We start from the raw sequence: 19,967 nt of genomic DNA, 5'->3' as shown, positions 1-19,967 counted from the left end.
AAACATGGAAGCCCATAAGCTGGAGTTCTGAACATAAATGTTTATAATGCCGGGGTGCCGGCCTGGAGATTGAGGGAGGTCCTAGCGGTGGGAGCCCGCGATCAGACATCTTATCTCCTGTCCACTAGATAGGGGATAAAACGTCTAGGGGTGGAGTACCCCTTTAACTCACATCTGATCCATACATTAGGTAGTTATGCATTGTATTTTATACCCGTATACCATTGCCTTTATACCTCTGATACCCGGCTGGCCCCTCCCTTTCACTATGGATCCTTTGTGTTTCCCAAAAGATTCAGTGATCTGCAGAATCCCCTGAAAAACCAGATGTGATCACATGATCAATAACTATATCTCTGCAAATGTAGGTCCCTGATAGGCCGGAGAGCAGCCAACGATCGATGATTCTATACACAACATAGCGTTAGCCTCTGCAGCCACTTCTCAGGATCTCTGGTGTGAAGAAGGAAACAGAATAAGATGTTAGTGTCCTAAAATTACATTTAACTAATTCTGAATATCTAGAACCACAGAAAATGGACGATCTTATGTTATAAAGTCCTTAAGAAATTACAATCCTGAGTCTGGATATTTATAATGTGTTTTCCCCTCAGAGAATTCTCCTGGATGACCGATTAACCATGGAGAGAGACAGGAACAAGATGGCCGACAGGATCATAACCCTTACCCTACAGATACTCTTCCGGCTTACTGGAGAGGTGAGGGATTCTGGAAGTGATTTCACATGGCCTCATTCTTATCTATGTAATAACAGATGTATATGACTGGAGAGGTGAGGGATTCTGGGAGTGATGTCACATGACCTCATTCTTATCTATGTAATAACAGATGGATATGGCTGGAGAGGTGAGGGATTCTGGGAATGTATGTAGTGATATTAATGTGTCTCTCCATACACAGGATTACACAGTAGTGAAGAAGTCCTCTAGTGGGCGCTGTCGGGCCCCTGTGTGTGAAGGATGGGGAAGAACCCTGAGCCCAATCCCGGGGGCCCCACCTCACTCCCTGATACATGAGGAAATGGATGAACAGAAAATTCTAGAACTCATCAACAAGATGATGGAGCTGCTGACTGGAGAGGTGACCCTGCTGGGAATGCTGGGACATTATACAGTAATGGAGGGGTCTGGTGATGACTGGAGAGGTGACACTGCTGGGACATTATACAGTAATGGAGTGGTCTGGTGATGTCTGGAGAGGTGACACTGCTGGGAATGCTGGGACATTATACAGTAATGGAGGGGTCTGGTGATGACTGGAGATGTGACACTGCTGGGAATGCCGGGACATTATACAGTAATGGAGGGGTCTGGTGATGACTGGAGAGGTGACACTGCTGGGACATTATACAGTAATGGAGGGGTCTGGTGATGACTGGAGAGGTGACACTGCTGGGACATTATACAGTAATGGAGGGGTCTGGTGATGACTGGAGAGGTGACACTGCTGGGAATGCTGGGACATTATAGAGTAATGGAGGGGTCTGGTGATGACTGGAGAGGTGACACTGCTGGGACATTATACAGTAATGGAGTGGTCTGGTGATGTCTGGAGAGGTGACACTGCTGGGAATGCTGGGACATTATACAGTAATGGAGGGGTCTGGTGATGACTGGAGAGGTGACACTGCTGGGACATTATACAGTAATGGAGGGGTCTGGTGATGACTGGAGAGGTGACACTGCTGGGAATGCCGGGACATTATACAGTAATGGAGGGGTCTGGTGATGACTGGAGAGGTGACACTGCTGGGACATTATACATTATTGGAGGGGTCTGGTGATGACTGGAGAGGTGACACTGCTGGGACATTATACAGTAATGGAGGGGTCTGGTGATGACTGGAGAGGTGACACTGCTGGGACATTATACAGTAATGGAGGGGTCTGGTGATGACTGGAGAGGTGACACTGCTGGGAATGCTGGGACATTATACAGTAATGGAGGGGTCTGGTGATGACTGGAGAGGTGACACTGCTGGGACATTATACAGTAATGGAGGGTCTGGTGATGACTGGAGAGGTGACACTGCTGGGAATGCTGGGACATTATACAGTAATGGAGGGGTCTGGTGATGACTGGAGAGGTGACACTGCTGGGAATGCTGGGACATTATACAGTAATGGAGGGGTCTGGTGATGACTGGAGAGGTGACACTGCTGGGAATGCTGGGACATTATACAGTAATGGAGGGATCTGGTGATGACTGGAGAGGTGACACTGCTGGGACATTATACAGTAATGGAGAGGTCTGGTGATGACTGGAGAGGTGACACTGCTGGGAATGCTGGGACATTATACAGTAATGGAGGGGTCTGGTGATGACTGGAGAGGTGACACTGCTGGGACATTATACAGTAATGGAGGGTCTGGTGATGACTGGAGAGGTGACACTGCTGGGAATGCTGGGACATTATACAGTAATGGAGGGGTCTGGTGATGACTGGAGAGGTGACACTGCTGGGAATGCTGGGACATTATACAGTAATGGAGGGGTCTGGTGATGACTGGAGAGGTGACACTGCTGGGAATGCTGGGACATTATACAGTAATGGAGGGATCTGGTGATGACTGGAGAGGTGACACTGCTGGGACATTATACAGTAATGGAGAGGTCTGGTGATGACTGGAGAGGTGACACTGCTGGGAATGCTGGGACATTATACAGTAATGGAGGGGTCTGGTGATGACTGGAGAGGTGACACTGCTGGGACATTATACAGTAATGGAGGGGTCTGGTGATGACTGGAGAGGTGACACTGCAGGGAATGCTGGGACATTATACAGTAATGGAGGGGTCTGGTGATGACTGGAGAGGTGACACTGCTGGGACATTATACAGTAATGGAGGGGTCTGGTGATGACTGGAGAGGTGACACTGCTGGGACATTATACAGTAATGGAGGGGTCTGGTGATGACTGGAGAGGTGACACTGCTGGGACATTATACAGTAATGGAGGGGTCTGGTGATGACTGGAGAGGTGACACTGCTGGGACATTATACAGTAATGGAGGGGTCTGGTGATGACTGGAGAGGTGACACTGTTGGGACATTATACAAAATTAAATAATGAAGTTGAAAATCAACTAGGAACCAGTCCTCAGGGTATATTAGATAGACAGAAAAGAGATGGAAAAAGAGTGATCCTGATATACAAAATATTTATTTTATGTTACTAAAACACTGATACTCTCTGTCCCTGCTGGGCCCTAGCATGTTACACAGAAGTCAGTGAAAATAGAAATCAAAAACTAAAAATTACATTAATAAAATGATAAAACTTGCAACAAAATAGGTGATGTATGAAATATTCAATAATGTGCTAAAAATAGCAAAGTGCTGTACTGTTCAATAACTGGAAAGTTCAACAGTCTTTGTGCTTCCAATAGTTAGATAGTAACACAGTTCAACAAAGTTCCTGTCACGATGCCGGCTGGCAGGTAGTGGACCCTCTGTGCCAGAGAGGGATTGGCGTGGACCGTGCTAGTGGACCGGTTCTAAGCCACTACTGGTTTTCACCAGAGCCCGCCGCAAAGCGGGATGGTCTTGCTGCGGCGGTAGTGACCAGGTCGTATCCACTAGCAACGGCTCACCTCTCTGGCTGCTGAAGATAGGCGCGGTACAAGGGAGTAGGCAGAAGCAAGGTCGGACGTAGCAGAAGGTCGGGGCAGGCAGCAAGGATCGTAGTCAGGGGCAACGGCAGAAGGTCTGGAAACACTGGCAAGGGACACACAAGGAACGCTTTCACTGGCACTAAGGCAACAAGATCCGGCAAGGGAGTGCAAGGGAAGTGAGGTAATATAGGGAGTGCACAGGTGATAACCCTAATTGGAACCACTGCGCCAATCAGCGGCGCAGTGGCCCTTTAAATCGCAGAGACCCGGCGCGCGCGCGCCCTAGGGAGCGGGGCCGCGCGCGCCGGGACAGAACAGACGGGGAGCGAGTCAGGTAGGGGAGCCGGGGTGCGCATCGCGAGCGGGCGCTACCCGCATCGCGAATCGCATCCCGGCTAGCAGCAGGATCGCAGCGCCCCGGGTCAGAGGACGTGACCGGAGCGCTGCAGCGGAGGAGGTGAAGCGAGCGCTCCGGGGAGGAGCGGGAACCCGGAGCGCTCGGCGTAACAGTACCCCCCCCCTTGGGTCTCCCCCTCTTCTTGGAGCCTGAGAACCTGAGGAGCAGACTTTTGTCAAGGATGTTGTCCTCAGGTTCCCAGGATCTCTCTTCAGGACCACAACCCTCCCAGTCTACTAAAAAAAAATTTTTCCCTCTGACCTTTTTGGCAGCCAAAATCTCCTTGACCGAGAAGACGTCCGAGGAGCCGGAAACAGGAGTGGGAGGAACAGATTTGGGAGAAAAACGGTTGAGGATGAGTGGTTTGAGAAGAGAGACGTGAAAGGCATTAGGGATACGAAGAGAAGGAGGAAGAAGAAGTTTATAAGAGACAGGATTAATTTGACACAAAATTTTGAAAGGACCAAGATAGCGTGGTCCCAACTTGTAGCTAGGGACACGGAAGCGGACATATTTAGCGGAGAGCCATACCTTGTCTCCAGGGGAAAAAACGGGGGGAGCTCTTCTTTTCTTATCCGCGAACCTCTTCGTGCGTGAAGAAGCCTGTAAGAGAGAATTTTGGGTCTCTCTCCATATAATGGAAAGGTCACGAGAAATTTCATCCACAGCGGGCAGACCAGAGGGCAAGGGGGTAGGGAGGGGGGGAAGAGGGTGACGGCCGTACACCACGAAAAATGGGGATTTGGAGGAAGATTCAGAGACCCTGAAGTTATACGAGAATTCGGCCCATGGAAGGAGATCTGCCCAGTCATCCTGGCGGGAGGAAACAAAATGTCGCAAATAATCACCCAGGATCTGGTTAATTCTTTCTACTTGTCCATTGGACTGGGGATGATATGCAGAGGAAAAATTTAATTTAATCTTGAGTTGTTTACAGAGAGCTCTCCAGAATTTAGACACGAATTGGACCCCTCTATCCGAGACAATCTGCGTAGGCAACCCGTGAAGACGAAAAATGTGTACAAAAAATTGTTTAGCCAACTGAGGCGCAGAAGGAAGACCAGGAAGAGGAATGAAATGTGCCATTTTGGAGAATCGATCAACGACCACCCAAATAACAGTGTTGCCACGGGAAGGGGGTAAATCAGTAATAAAATCCATACCAATCAGCGACCAAGGCTGTTCGGGGACAGGCAGAGGATGAAGAAAACCAGCGGGCTTCTGGCGAGGAGTCTTATCCCGGGCACAGATAGTGCAGGCTCGCACAAAGTCCCCAACATCCGTCTCCAGAGTCGGCCACCAATAGAAGCGGGAGATGAGTTGCACAGATTTCTTGATGCCCGCATGACCTGCGAGATGGGAGGAGTGACCCCATTTGAGGATTCCGAGGCGTTGGCGTGGAGAAACAAAGGTCTTTCCTGGAGGAGTCTGCCTGATGGAGGCAGGAGAAGTGGAGATCAGGCAGTCAGGTGGAATGATGTGTTGCGGAGGGAGATCAACTTCTGAGGCATCCGAGGAACGAGAGAGAGCATCGGCTCTAATGTTCTTATCGGCAGGACGAAAGTGAATCTCAAAGTTAAATCGGGCAAAGAACAGAGACCACCGGGCCTGGCGAGGATTCAGCCGTTGGGCCGACTGGAGGTAGGAGAGGTTCTTGTGGTCGGTGTAGATAATAACAGGAAATCTTGATCCCTCCAGCAGATGCCTCCATTCCTCAAGTGCTAATTTAATGGCTAGAAGCTCTCGATCCCCGATGGAGTAGTTCCTCTCCGCTGGAGAGAAGGTCCTAGAGAAAAAACCACAAGTGACAGCATGCCCGGAAGGATTTTTTTGTAGAAGAACAGCTCCAGCTCCTACTGAGGAGGCATCAACCTCCAATAGGAAGGGTTTGGAAGGGTCAGGTCTGGAGAGCACGGGAGCCGAAGAAAAGGCAGACTTGAGTTGTTTAAAGGAGTCTTCTGCTTGAGGAGGCCAGGACTTGGGATCAGCATTTTTTTTGGTTAAGGCCACGATAGGAGCCACAATGGTAGAAAAATGTGGAATAAATTGCCTGTAATAATTGGCGAACCCCAAAAAGCGTTGGATAGCACGGAGTCCGGAGGGGCGTGGCCAATTTAAGACGGCAGAGAGTTTGTCTGGATCCATCTGTAGTCCCTGGCCAGAGACCAAATATCCTAGAAAAGGAAGAGATTGGCATTCAAACAGACATTTCTCAATTTTGGCATAGAGTTGGTTGTCACGAAGTCTCTGAAGAACCATACGGACATGCTGGCGGTGTTCTTCTAGATTGGCAGAAAAAATTAGGATATCGTCCAGATATACCACAACACAGGAGTATAATAGATCACGAAAAATTTCATTGACAAAGTCTTGGAAGACGGCAGGGGCATTGCACAGTCCAAAGGGCATGACCAGATACTCAAAGTGTCCATCTCTGGTGTTAAATGCCGTTTTCCACTCGTCCCCCTCTCTGATGCGGATGAGGTTATAGGCGCCTCTTAAGTCCAATTTAGTGAAGATGTGGGCACCTTGGAGGCGATCAAAGAGTTCAGAGATGAGGGGTAAGGGGTAGCGGTTCTTAACCGTGATTTTATTAAGACCGCGGTAGTCAATGCAAGGACGTAGGGAGCCATCTTTTTTGGAGACAAAGAAAAATCCGGCTCCGGCAGGAGAGGAGGATTTACGGATAAAGCCCTTTTTTAGATTCTCCTGGACGTATTCGGACATGGCAAGAGTCTCTGGGGCAGAGAGAGGATAAATTCTGCCCCGGGGTGGAGTAGTACCCGGGAGGAGGTCGATAGGGCAATCATAAGGCCTGTGAGGAGGTAGAGTCTCAGCTTGTTTTTTGCAGAAAACATCCGCGAAGTCCATATAGGCCTTAGGGAGACCGGTTACTGGAGGAACCACAGAGTTACGGCAAGGGTTACTGGGAACCGGTTTTAGACAGTTCTTGGAACAAGAGGACCCCCAACTCTTGATCTCCCCAGTGGACCAATCCAGGGTTGGGGAATGAAGTTGAAGCCAGGGAAGTCCAAGGAGAATCTCCGAGGTGCAATTGGGGAGGACCAAAAGTTCAATCCTCTCATGATGAGATCCGATGCTCATAAGAAGGGGCTCCGTGCGGAAACGTATGGTACAGTCCAATCTTTCATTATTTACACAATTGATGTAGAGGGGTCTGGCGAGACTGGTCACTGGGATGCTGAACCTGTTGACGAGAGAGGCCAAAATAAAATTTCCTGCAGAACCAGAGTCCAAGAAGGCCACTGTAGAGAAGGAGAAGGCAGAAGCAGACATCCGCACAGGCACAGTAAGACGTGGAGAAGCAGAGTAGACATCAAGGACTGTCTCACCTTTGTGCGGAGTCAGCGTACGTCTTTCCAGGCGGGGAGGACGGATAGGACAATCCCTCAGGAAGTGTTCGGTACTAGCACAGTACAGGCAGAGGTTCTCCATACGGCGTCGTGTCCTCTCTTGAGGTGTCAGGCGAGACCGGTCGACCTGCATAGCCTCCACGGCGGGAGGCACAGGAACAGATTGCAGGGGACCAGAGGAGAGAGGAGCCGAGGAGACGAAACGCCTCGTGCGAACAGAGTCCATATCTTGGCGGAGTTCCTGACGCCTTTCAGAAAAACGCATGTCAATGCGAGTGGCTAGGTGAATAAGTTCATGTAGATTAGCAGGAATTTCTCGTGCGGCCAGAACATCTTTAATGTTGCTGGATAGGCCTTTTTTGAAGGTCGCGCAGAGGGCCTCATTATTCCAGGACAATTCTGAAGCAAGTGTACGGAATTGTACGGCATACTCGCCAACGGAAGAATTACCCTGGACCAGGTTCAACAGGGCAGTCTCAGCAGAAGAGGCTCGGGCAGGTTCCTCAAAGACACTTCGGATTTCCGAGAAGAAGGAGTGTACAGAGGCAGTGACGGGGTCATTGCGGTCCCAGAGCGGTGTGGCCCATGACAGGGCTTTTCCGGACAGAAGACTGACTACGAAAGCCACCTTAGACCTTTCAGTGGGAAACAGGTCCGACATCATCTCCAGATGCAGGGAACATTGGGAAAGGAAGCCACGGCAAAACTTAGAGTCCCCATCAAATTTATCCGGCAAGGATAAGCGTATCCCAGGAGCGGCCACTCGCTGCGGAGGAGGTGCAGGAGCTGGCGGAGGAGATGACTGCTGAAGCTGTGGTAGCAACTGTTGTAGCATAACGGTCAGTTGAGACAGCTGTTGGCCTTGTTGCGCAATCTGTTGTGACTGCTGGGCGACCACCGTGGTGAGGTCAGCGACAACTGGCAGAGGAACTTCAGCGGGATCCATGGCCGGATCTACTGTCACGATGCCGGCTGGCAGGTAGTGGACCCTCTGTGCCAGAGAGGGATTGGCGTGGACCGTGCTAGTGGACCGGTTCTAAGCCACTACTGGTTTTCACCAGAGCCCGCCGCAAAGCGGGATGGTCTTGCTGCGGCGGTAGTGACCAGGTCGTATCCACTAGCAACGGCTCACCTCTCTGGCTGCTGAAGATAGGCGCGGTACAAGGGAGTAGGCAGAAGCAAGGTCGGACGTAGCAGAAGGTCGGGGCAGGCAGCAAGGATCGTAGTCAGGGGCAACGGCAGAAGGTCTGGAAACACTGGCAAGGGACACACAAGGAACGCTTTCACTGGCACTAAGGCAACAAGATCCGGCAAGGGAGTGCAAGGGAAGTGAGGTAATATAGGGAGTGCACAGGTGATAACCCTAATTGGAACCACTGCGCCAATCAGCGGCGCAGTGGCCCTTTAAATCGCAGAGACCCGGCGCGCGCGCGCCCTAGGGAGCGGGGCCGCGCGCGCCGGGACAGAACAGACGGGGAGCGAGTCAGGTAGGGGAGCCGGGGTGCGCATCGCGAGCGGGCGCTACCCGCATCGCGAATCGCATCCCGGCTAGCAGCAGGATCGCAGCGCCCCGGGTCAGAGGACGTGACCGGAGCGCTGCAGCGGAGGAGGTGAAGCGAGCGCTCCGGGGAGGAGCGGGAACCCGGAGCGCTCGGCGTAACAGTTCCGATGTATCAATCTCAGTAATAGTCATTGGTGATACAATGTAGCAAGTTGTCACTTCAGAACACTTAGTATACTGAGTGGACATGAGGTCTGGTGCACAGCACCACTCACCACTCCTGACGCCGTCTATGGTAGCTGGCTGGACGGGCTGATGTGGAGTTGTCAACCTCCGGCGATGCCCGATGTCTGTGCGGATCTCCTTCTCCTTTGGTCCTCGGCTGGCACGGATGGCACCGGCCTTTTAGGTGTGCCGTGGATCGTGAGTTGGTCCGGGGAGACAGCGGTGGTGGCAGAAAATAGAAGTGGAGCAGTAGCGGTTTCTGCCACCACCGCTGTCTCCCCGGACCAACTCACGATCCACGGCACACCTAAAAGGCCGGTGCCATCCGTGCCAGCCGAGGACCAAAGGAGAAGGAGATCCGCACAGACATCGGGCATCGCCGGAGGTTGACAACTCCACATCAGCCCGTCCAGCCAGCTACCATAGACGGCGTCAGGAGTGGTGAGTGGTGCTGTGCACCAGACCTCGTGTCCACTCAGTATACTAAGTGTTCTGAAGTGACAACTTGCTACATTGTATCACCAATGACTATTACTGAGATTGATACATCGGAACTTTGTTGAACTGTGTTACTATCTAACTATTGGAAGCACAAAGACTGTTGAACTTTCCAGTTATTGAACAGTACAGCACTTTGCTATTTTTAGCGCATTATTGAATATTTCATACATCACCTATTTTGTTGCAAGTTTTATCATTTTATTAATGTAATTTTTAATTTTTGATTTCTATTTTCACTGACTTCTGTGTCCCATGCTAGGGCCCAGCAGGGACAGAGAGTATCAGTGTTTTAGTAACATAAAATAAATATTTTGTATATCAGGATCACTCTTTTTTCCATCTCTTTTCTGTCTATCTAATATACCCTGAGGACTGGTTCCTAGTTGATTTTCAACTTCATTATTTAATATTTGTTAGACCTTTGGGTGAAGGTAACGCCAGTTCACCTCGGGTATATTTATTAATGCTAAGTGAGCTACACAGTTTTTTAACCCTTTGGGACATTATACAGTTATGGAGGAGTCTGGTGATGACTGGAGAGGTGACACTGCTGGGACATTATACAGTAATGGAGGGGTCTGGTGATGACTGGAGAGGTGACACTGCTGGGACATTATACAGTAATGGAGGGGTCTGGTGATGACTGGAGAGGTGACACTGCTGGGAATGCTGGGACATTATACAGTAATGGAGGGGTCTGGTGATGACTGGAGAGGTGACACTGCTGGGAATGCTGGGACATTATACAGTAATGGAGGGGTCTGGTGATGACTGGAGAGGTGACACTGCTGGGACATTATACAGTAATGGAGGGGTCTGGTGATGACTGGAGAGGTGACACTGCTGGGACATTATACAGTAATGGAGGGGTCTGGTGATGACTGGACAGGTGACACTGCTGGGACATTATACAGTAATGGAGGGGTCTGGTGATGACTGGAGAGGTGACACTGCTGGGACATTATACAGTAATGGAGGGGTCTGGTGATGACTGGAGAGGTGACACTGCTGGGACATTATACAGTAATGGAGGGGTCTGGTGATGACTGGAGAGGTGACACTGCTGGGAATGCTGGGACATTATAAAGTATTGGAGGGGTCTGGTGATGACTGGAGAGGTGACACTGCTGGGACATTATACAGTAATGGAGGGGTCTGGTGATGACTAGAGAGGTGACACTGCTGGGAATGCTGGGACATTATATAGTAATGGAGGGGTCTGCTGATAACTGGAGAGGTGACACTGCTGGGAATGCTGGGACATTATACAGTAATGGAGGGGTCTGGTGATGACTGGAGAGGTGACACTGCTGGGAATGCTGGGACATTATACAGTAATGGAGGGGTCTGGTGATGACTGGAGAGGTGACACTGCTGGGACATTATACAGTAATGGAGGGGACTGGTGATGACTGGAGAGGTGACACTGCTGGGAATGCTGGGACATTATACAGTAATGGAGGGGTCTGGTGATGACTAAAGAGGTGACACTGCTGGGAATGCTGGTAGCCGACGGAACTGCACGGCTCTCTGCCACTGCAGGTGCGCACACCGTGACAAGGTTAGGACGCCGGATATGAACCACCGGATGTACTATGAACAGTGTCTTTATTGAATCTAGCAGTATCTTTAATAACTGTGGGACCGCAACTGTATCGGCGGTCTCACACCATATGTTGCCTTGTGTTTCATGACACCGATTATTGGAACTGGTGGTTACGTGTACAAGTGCAAAGAAATGTATATAGCCCCTGATGAGGTCATGAATATTTGACTGAAACGCGTAGGGAAGGGCATTGTACAGTCAATACTATATGATTTGACCTGAGCCACAACATAAGCAGGGTCATGAGATGGTGAATGCTAGACATTATTGATTTAATGATTTCTTAACTGCATATATATTACATCATATTGGCAGTAGGATCAGCATCCTTCGCCAATTACCAATATTTCTGCACGAATAGTATATGTGTCTTAGCTGCATAAATATTAAAAGTTAAGTTTTAGTCACTCCCCTTTCTATATAATTTTTCCCTATTTGGGAGGTATTTTCCATTTGTGTTGGTAAACACTGAGAATCTCTACTTGTCATTTACAAGATCCAGTAAGAGAACAGCACCAGAGAGGTATCCCCGTCCCCGTAGAAGGGCTGTGAAGCTCTTGTGGTCAGTCCCCTCACCCTCAATGACTCCTCAGCTCCTGCTCATCTGTAACATCTGTAGCATTATGACTATAACATTATGACTTTTGCATGATTTTCTTCCACATCCTATGATTCAGGGAGAAGGTCCAAACGATATTAATGCTCCAAACATAAAGGAAGAAGAAGAGACAGATGTGAGCAGTAATGAGCAGTATAAGAAAGACATTCCTACAGGAAAAGATCTGATCTGTATTAATGCTATAGACATAAAGGAAGAAGAAGAAGAGACAGATGTGAGCATTGCTGAGCAGTATAAGGAGGACATTCCTTCAGTTAATTGCCCAGGTGAGTAGTAGCCACTTAGATTTAATTCACCGGCTGTAATATTATTATGGAAGTAGTGGTGTAACTAGAGTCCTTTGTGCTCCAAGGCAAATTTTGGACCACAGGCCCTTCTGTGTCCTCTTACTATAGTTAGTCCCTCTTCTATGCCCCCCATTCTATTACTATGCCCCTTGTGTGCCCTGTAAACTATTCTGATCCTTCTGTTAACACCACACTGTTTATATGCCCACGAATTGTGACAGTGGGACAAAAATCTCTCCCCATCATTCCCACCAGAGTGGCTGTGTCCTTCGTTAGATGTCATCTGGTGTTGTCTGCTCAATGATTCGATTGTGTGGCCTGACGTCAATAGCTGCTCTAAAACACTGCCTGCGGTATAAAAGTGGTGTGAAACAAAAACTTTGCCAGGTTCGCTTCGCCACCTAATGCAGTAGACAGGCACGCTACCTAACGCAGTAGACAGACAGCTTTTGTAGCCAGTGTGACTTTCAGCTTAGGTATTGACAGCTAGTTAGAGACACCTGTCACATGCTCAGGCCTTTCCAAGAGGCAACAAGATTTGTCAGCAAGGAAAACAGTCGAATTGCAGCAGGTGAACTGCAGCAATGAGGCTCCACTCCCTCCCTCTGTGTAAAGCGAGAGGATTCATGGGAAATGTAGGCAGGATGAGAAAATAATTTCTGTTCTGAAATAGAATCAAGATGGCTATAAAATCTATGCCTGCCACATCAGCTAAAACAGTCATACACAAGAACCTGTACATTATTCACTAAGAATAGCCTATGCTGCACTATATAAGCAAAAATAAATAGATAAAAAAGTGTTTTTTTAAGATTGACATCAAGTCTTATGATTCCTTGGATTATGCTGATCATCACCTGGGTGGCGATAAGTTTTATTTGGATGTTTTTGTCCCTTTAATGACTTATTACGTATATTTATGCAAAGGAGCCGTTAAGGGTACATGGACAGGACTCGAGCCCGCTCCATACCCGGGGGACACCGCTACTAGCCTATCTCTGCAGATGGCTCTGTCATTATAAGTGACATTGGTGGTTCAGTGCCAGCTTATGGCAGGCAGTACGAATACTGTGCAAATCTGATGGATCAATGCAGTACATAAGTTAACCCTGTTCTCCCCCTCAAAAAAATGTAATAAATATATTTAGTATCACTGCGTATGGAATTGTGGGAACTAATAAAATATCTTATTGATCGGCCTAAACAAACAAAAAAAATTTCAATAGAAACGTTTATTTTGACAATAGCCCTTGTCAAAATAAAGCAATTTACACCAACATAAAAAAAAAAAAAAAAGTTTAAAATTTATTTTAACCCCTTAACCTGTTCAGGACCACGGGCATACAGGTACGTCCTGATACCCTGGGTCTTAAGGACCAAGGACGTACATGTATGTCCGTGGGAATTTCGGTCCCCGCCGCGCAGCGGGCAGGGATCGGACCGGGGTGACTGCTGATATCGATCAGCATGCACCCCGCGCAAATGCCCAGGGGGGTCATCAGATCCCCCCGTGTCTGCGATCGGCGCAAATCGCAAGTGAATTCACACTTGCGGTTTGCGCGTTTACGGGTCTATGGTGACCCGGAAAATAAGGGGCATCGCGGTTGTCCAAGACACCTATGATCCACCTGAAGGGATAGGAGATAGGTGGCAGGGGTGCCACCCCTCCTATCCCTGCTATTGGGCTTCTAGAAGCGACAAGCAATAGCAGATCGGGGGCGGGGGGGGGGGTTAACTTTCGTTTTCCCGTTAGGCGGGGCAGAACGGGGAAACGAAGGGGACCGACGCCGAAGTCCACTTACCCTGCGGGCGGGGCTGCAGGCGATGATCGGTGTTGGAGATCGGCGCGGGCGGCTATATCGTGCGGCTGGCTCCCTGGATCCGACGGAAGCCGGTAAGTTGCTCAGCAACATCTAGAGGACTACAGTTTCAGACCACTATACAGTGGTCTCTACACTGTTGCCCTCCAGATGTTGCAAAACTACAACTCCCAGCATGCCCAGACTGCTGTCATGCTGGGATTTGTAGTTTGCAAGATCACTGTGGAGATCACTGTGCAGAGAACTTTGGCCATCTAGATCTTGCAAAACTACAACTCCCAGCATGCCCACATAGAAGTTTGCTGTCTGGGCATGCTGGGAATTGTAGTTTTGCAACATCTGGAGGTTCACAGTTTGGAAATCACTGTGCAGTGATTTCCAAACTGTAGACCTCCAGATGTTGCAAAACTGCAAATCCCAGCATGCCCAAACACAAACAGCTGTCTCAGCATGCTGGGAGTTGTAGTTGCTTACCTACAGCTGTTGCATAACTACATCTCCCAGCATGCACTTTGGCGATCAGTACATGCTGGGAGTTGTAGTTTTGCAACAGCTGGAGGCACACTGGTGGGAAAATACTGAGTTAGGTAACAGAACCTAACTGAAGGTTTTCCAACCAGTGTGCCTCCAGCTGTTTCAAAAGTACAACTCCCAGCATGCACGGTCTGTCAGTGCATGCAGGTAGTTGTAGTTTTGAAACAGCTGGAGATTTGCCCTCCCCCCCCCATGTGAATGTACAGGGTACATTCACACGGGCAGGTTTACAGTAAGTTTCCTGCTTCAAGTATGAGCTGCAGCAAATTTTTCGCTGCAGCGCAAACTCCTAGCGGTAAGCTCATTGTAAACCTTCGCCAGTGCGAATGTACCCTAAAACCACTACACTACATTAACACATAATAAAGGGTAAAACACTACATATACACCCCCTTACACTGTCCCACCCAATAAAAATGTATTGTATGGCAGTGTTTCCAAAACGGAGCCTCCAGCTGTTGCAAAACAACAACTCCCAGCATTTCCGGACAGCCACTGACTGTCCAGGCATGCTGGGAGTTTAGCAACAGCTGGAGACACCCTGTTTGGGAATCACTGGCATAGAATACCCCTATGCAATCCCAAATTTAGTCCTCAAATGAGCATGGCGCTCTTTCACTTTGGAGCCCTGTCGTATTTCAAGGAAACAGTTTAGTGCCACATATGGGGTATTTCCGTACTCGGGAGAAATTACACTACAAATTTTGGGGGGCTTTTTCTCCTTTTACCCCTTATGAAAAGGAAAAGTTGGGGTCTACACCAGCCTGTTAGTGTAAAAAAAAAAAGTTTTTACACTAACATGCTGGTGTTGCCCTTTACTTATAATTTTCACAAGCGGTAAAAGGAAAATAAGACCCCCAAAATTTGTAACACAATTTTTCCTGAGTACGGAAATACCCCATATGTGGGCGTAAAATGATCTGCGGGCGCATAATAAGGCTCAGGAGTGAGAGCGCACCATGTACATTTGAGGCCTAAATTGGGGATTTGCACGGGGTGGCTGATTTTACAGCGGTTCTGACATAAACGCATTTACCCCCCACAGGTGTCTGACAGATTTTTGGAACAGTGGTCTGTGAAAATGAAAAATTTAATTTTGCATTTGCTCAGCCCACTTTTCCAAAGATCTGTCAAATGCCAGTGGAGTGTAAATACTCACTGCACCCCTTATTAAATTCTGTGAGGGGTGTAGTTCCAAAATGGGGTCACATGTGGGGGGGTCCACTGTTCTGGCACCACAGGAGGCTTTGTAAACGCACTTGGCCCCTGACTTCCATTCCAAACAAATTCCCTTTCCAAAAGCTCAATGGCGCTCCTCCTCTTCCGAGCATTGTTGTGCGCCAGCAGAGCACTTGACCTCCACACATCTGGTATTTCCATATTCAGAAGAAATGGGGTTACAAACTTTAGGGGTCATTTTCTCCTATTACCGCTTGTAAAAAAAAAAATTGAAATTTTGGGAAAAAACTGCATTTTTGTGATTTTTTTTTTCCATTTACACATCCAACTTTAACAAAAAGTCGTGAAATACCTGTGAAGTGTTAAAGCTCACTGTACCCCTTGTTACGTTCCTTAAGGGGTGTAGTTTCCAAAATAGTATGCCATGTGGGTATTTTTGCTGTTCTGGCAGCATAGGGTCTTCCTAAATGGGACATGCCCCCCAAAAACCATTTCAGCTAAATTTGCTTTCAAAAAGCCAAATGTGACTCCTTCTCTTCTGAGCATTGTAGTTCTCCCAGAGCATTTTATGTCCTAACATGGGGTGTTTCCATACTCAGAAGAGATGGGGTTACAAATTTTGGGGGGCATTTTCTCCCATTATCCTTTAGAAAAATGGTAAATATGGGGAAAAAACAGCACTTTAGTGAAAATATTTTTTTTTTTTTCATTTACACATCCGACTTTAACGAAAAATCATCAAACACCTGTAGGATGTTAACGCTCACTGGATCCCTTGTTACGTGCCTTAAGGGGTGTAGTTTCCAAAATGGTATGCCATGTGGGGGGGTTTTCTGCTGTTCTGGCACCATAGGGGCTTCCTAAATGTGACATGCCCCCCAAAAGCCATTTCAGAAAAACTCACTCTCCAAAATCCCATTGTCGCTCCTTCCCTTCTGAGCCCTCTACAGCGCCCGCCGAACACTTGACATCCACATATGAGGTATTTCCTTACTCGAGAGAAATTGCCTTACAAATTTTGAGAGGTATAAAATTAAGATTTTGAATTTTCTCCTTTATTTTGCTGTTATTCCTGTGAAACACCTAAAGGGTTAACACACTTACTGAATGTCATTTTGAATACTTTGGGGGGTGCAGTTTTTATAATGGGGTCATTTGTGGGGAATTTCTAATAGGAAGGCCCTTCAAATCCACTTCAAACCTGAACTGGTCCATGAAAAATTCCGATTTTGAAAATCTTGTGAAAAATTGGAAAATTGCTGCTGAACTTTGAAGCCCTTTGATGTCTTCCAAAAGTTAAAACATCTCAACTTTATGATGCAAACATAAAGTAGACATATTGTATTTGTGAATCAAAATATAATTTATTTGGAATGTCTGTTTTCATTCCAAGCAGAGAGCTTCAAAGTTAGAAAAAGGAAAACATTTTAAATTTTTTTCATCAAATTTTGGAATTTTTCACCAAGAAATGATGCAAGTATCGACAAAATTAACCACATAAAGTAGAATATGTCACAAAAAAACGATCTCGGAATTAGAATGAAAGGTAAAAGCATCCCAGAGTTATTAATGCTTAAAGTGAAAGTGGTCAGATGTGCAAAAAATGCTCTGGTCCTACAATGGAAATTGGCCTGATCCTTAAGGGGTTAAGGACTCAGCGTTTTTCCATTTAAATTTTTTCCTCATCACCTTCTAAAAATCATAACACTTTCAATTTTGCACATAAAATTCCATATGATGGCTTATTTTTTGCACCACCAATTCTACTTTGCAGTGAGATTAGTAATTTTACCAAAAAATTCTACGGCAAAACGGAAAACAAAATTCATTGTGCGACAAAATTGAAGAAAAAACGCCATTTTGTAAATTTTGGGGGGTTCCGTTTCTACGCAGTGCATTTTTCGGTAAAAATGACACCTTATCTTTATTCTGTTGGTCCATACGGTTAAAATGATCCCCTACTTATATAGGTTGGATTTTGTCGGACTTCTGGAAAAAATCATAACTACATGCAGGAAAATGTATACGTTAAAAATTCTCATCTTCTTACCCCCATAACTTTTTTATTTTTCCATCATACAGTCCGGTATGATCAGACTTTTTGATCGCTTTTTATAAATTTTTTCATGATATAAAAAGTGACCAAAACTACACTATTTTGGACTTTGGAATTTTTTTGTACGTACGCCATTGACCGTGCGGTTTAATTTATATATTTTTATAATTCGTACATTTCCGGCAATGTAGAAATCTACCTGCACCTTCCCAAAGTTTTCAAAATTACATCTTTAATGGAATTTCTTCTCACAAATTTTCTTTCTGTTCTGCTGTATATGTTATGGTAAAATAAAGGGTGTCATTACAAAGTACAATTGTTCCTACAAAAAACAAGCCACCGTATGGCTCTGTAGATGGAAAAGTAAGAAAATGTGGCTTTTAGAAGGGAGAATGCAAAACTTACATTTCCTGGATCGTTAAGGGGTAATTGCTTAAAAATGAAATGTTTTCTTCTTGGCAGATTCTTCCACCAGGAGATCAGAGGAGAATCTTATATCTTCATATTATAAAGCAGATGATGATATCACACAAGATACATATGAAGAACATTCCATTATCCCAGATACACCCTCAGCCCTTCACAGCCAAGATCTCTCATCTCATCCTGTTATACAAGTCCAACCTAAAGATTCATCACAGACTGTTATACAGGGCTTATCTTTTGATCCATTACAGTTTGTAAAGCGAAATAAGAAGAAGCCATTTTCATGTTCAGAATGTGGGAAAAGTTTTTCTTATGAATCACAATTTGTTAATCATCAAAGAACTCACACAGGGGAGAAGCCATTTTCATGCACCGAATGTAGAAAATGTTTTATTCAGAAAGTTAACCTTATCGAACATCAAAAAACTCACACAGGGGAGCAGCCATTTTCATGCTCAGAATGTGGAAAATATTTTAATTATGAATCACAACTTGTTAAACATCAAAGAAGTCACACAGGGGAGAAGCCATTTCCATGTTTAGAATGTGGGAAATGTTTTTCTCTGAAATCAAATCTTGTTAAACATGAAAAAACTCACACAGGAGAGAAGCCGTTTTCATGTTCAGAATGTGGAAAATGGTTTACTTATGAATCACAACTTGTGAAACATCAAATAACTTGCACAGGGGAGAAGCCATTTTCATGCTCAGAATGTGAAAAATGGTTTATTTATGAATCACAACTTGTTAGACATCAAAGAACTCACACAGGGGAGAAGCCATTTTCATGCACCGAATGTAGAAAATGTTTTACTCAGAAAGCAAACCTTTTTGAACATCAAAAAACTCACACAGGAGAGCAGCCATTTTCGTGCACAGAATGTGGAAAATGTTTTACTTATGAATCACAACTTGTTAATCATCATAGAACTCACACAGGGGAGAAGCCATTTTCATGCACCGAATGTAGAAAATGTTTTACTCAGAAATCAAACCTTTTTGAACATCAAAAAACTCACACAGGGGAGAAGCCATTTTCATGCTCAGAATGTGGGAAATGTTTTACTGTAAAAACATCTCTTGTTAAACATCAAATAATTCACTCAGGAGAGAAGCCATTTTCATGTTCAGAATGTAGAAAATGTTTTACTCAGAGGTCAACACTTATCAGACATAAAAGAATTCACACAGGAGAGAAGCCAATTCAGAGTAATAAATGATGCGGATAACACCTCTATATATTAACCATGTACATAGGATATCTGACATTAATACATATATCATATACTGCATCTCCAAACTTGTTCCCAATTGTTAATAAAAGTTTTCTTTTAGAACGTAGTCACCGATCCAGCGATGTCATCACTATAGTTTACATGGTAGGAAAAGAGTGTGATATATGGTTGTGATATTCACTGCTCCTCATGGAGAAGACCCAACAGGCATAATCCATGGGGAGCTGCTACTGGAGACCCAAACACCTAAGAGAGAAGGGACTTATTCCAGTGATCAGGGGTGTAGCTAGAAACCACAGGGACCCTTGCACTCTCCTTCCCCCAGACCCCGGTGTCCTCTTCCTCCTCCAGACTCCTCTGTTTCACCTCCCCAGACTTCTAAGTCCTCTCCATGCTCCTCTGCCCCCACACCCTATCCATGGTCTTCTCAACACTCCCACCCCACACACACACTACATACATAATATCCACCCCCCCCTTATTGTTTGTCTCCTCGTCACCACCTTCCTTGGTCTCCTCTGCTCCCCCCCGCAACTCCATCCTTGGTCTCCATAGCGCCCTCCCCCTCTG

The 19,967-nt window shown here is 46.5% G+C and overlaps 1 protein-coding gene across 5 annotated transcripts in view; it reads left to right on the top strand.

Moving 5' to 3' along the window:
• The window catches only part of LOC130297416 (gastrula zinc finger protein XlCGF57.1-like), a 78,650-nt gene extending 59,147 nt beyond the window's left edge, over positions 1-19,503 (top strand). For 2 of the 5 annotated variants that reach the window (XM_056549888.1, XM_056549870.1), the window contains exons 2-5: positions 615-719; positions 922-1,101; positions 11,919-12,126; positions 18,199-19,503. In XM_056549888.1, the coding sequence (XP_056405863.1) occupies positions 642-719; positions 922-1,101; positions 11,919-12,126; positions 18,199-19,382 (1,650 nt within the window). In that variant the 5' untranslated portion in view covers positions 615-641 and the 3' untranslated portion in view covers positions 19,383-19,503. Of the gene's footprint in view, positions 1-368; positions 483-614; positions 720-921; positions 1,102-11,918; positions 12,127-18,198 lie in introns of all 5 variants that reach the window. The other 3 variants (XM_056549906.1, XM_056549898.1, XM_056549879.1) reach the window with 2 other exon arrangements.
• Positions 19,504-19,967: the final 464 nt, after the last annotated feature.

Source organism: Hyla sarda, chromosome 1, assembly GCF_029499605.1.
Source record: "Hyla sarda isolate aHylSar1 chromosome 1, aHylSar1.hap1, whole genome shotgun sequence".
In the NCBI taxonomy this organism is placed as follows: domain Eukaryota; kingdom Metazoa; phylum Chordata; class Amphibia; order Anura; family Hylidae; genus Hyla; species Hyla sarda.
Note: the sequence above shows the minus strand (reverse complement) of the source record. Positions and strands in the feature narration are given on the sequence as shown.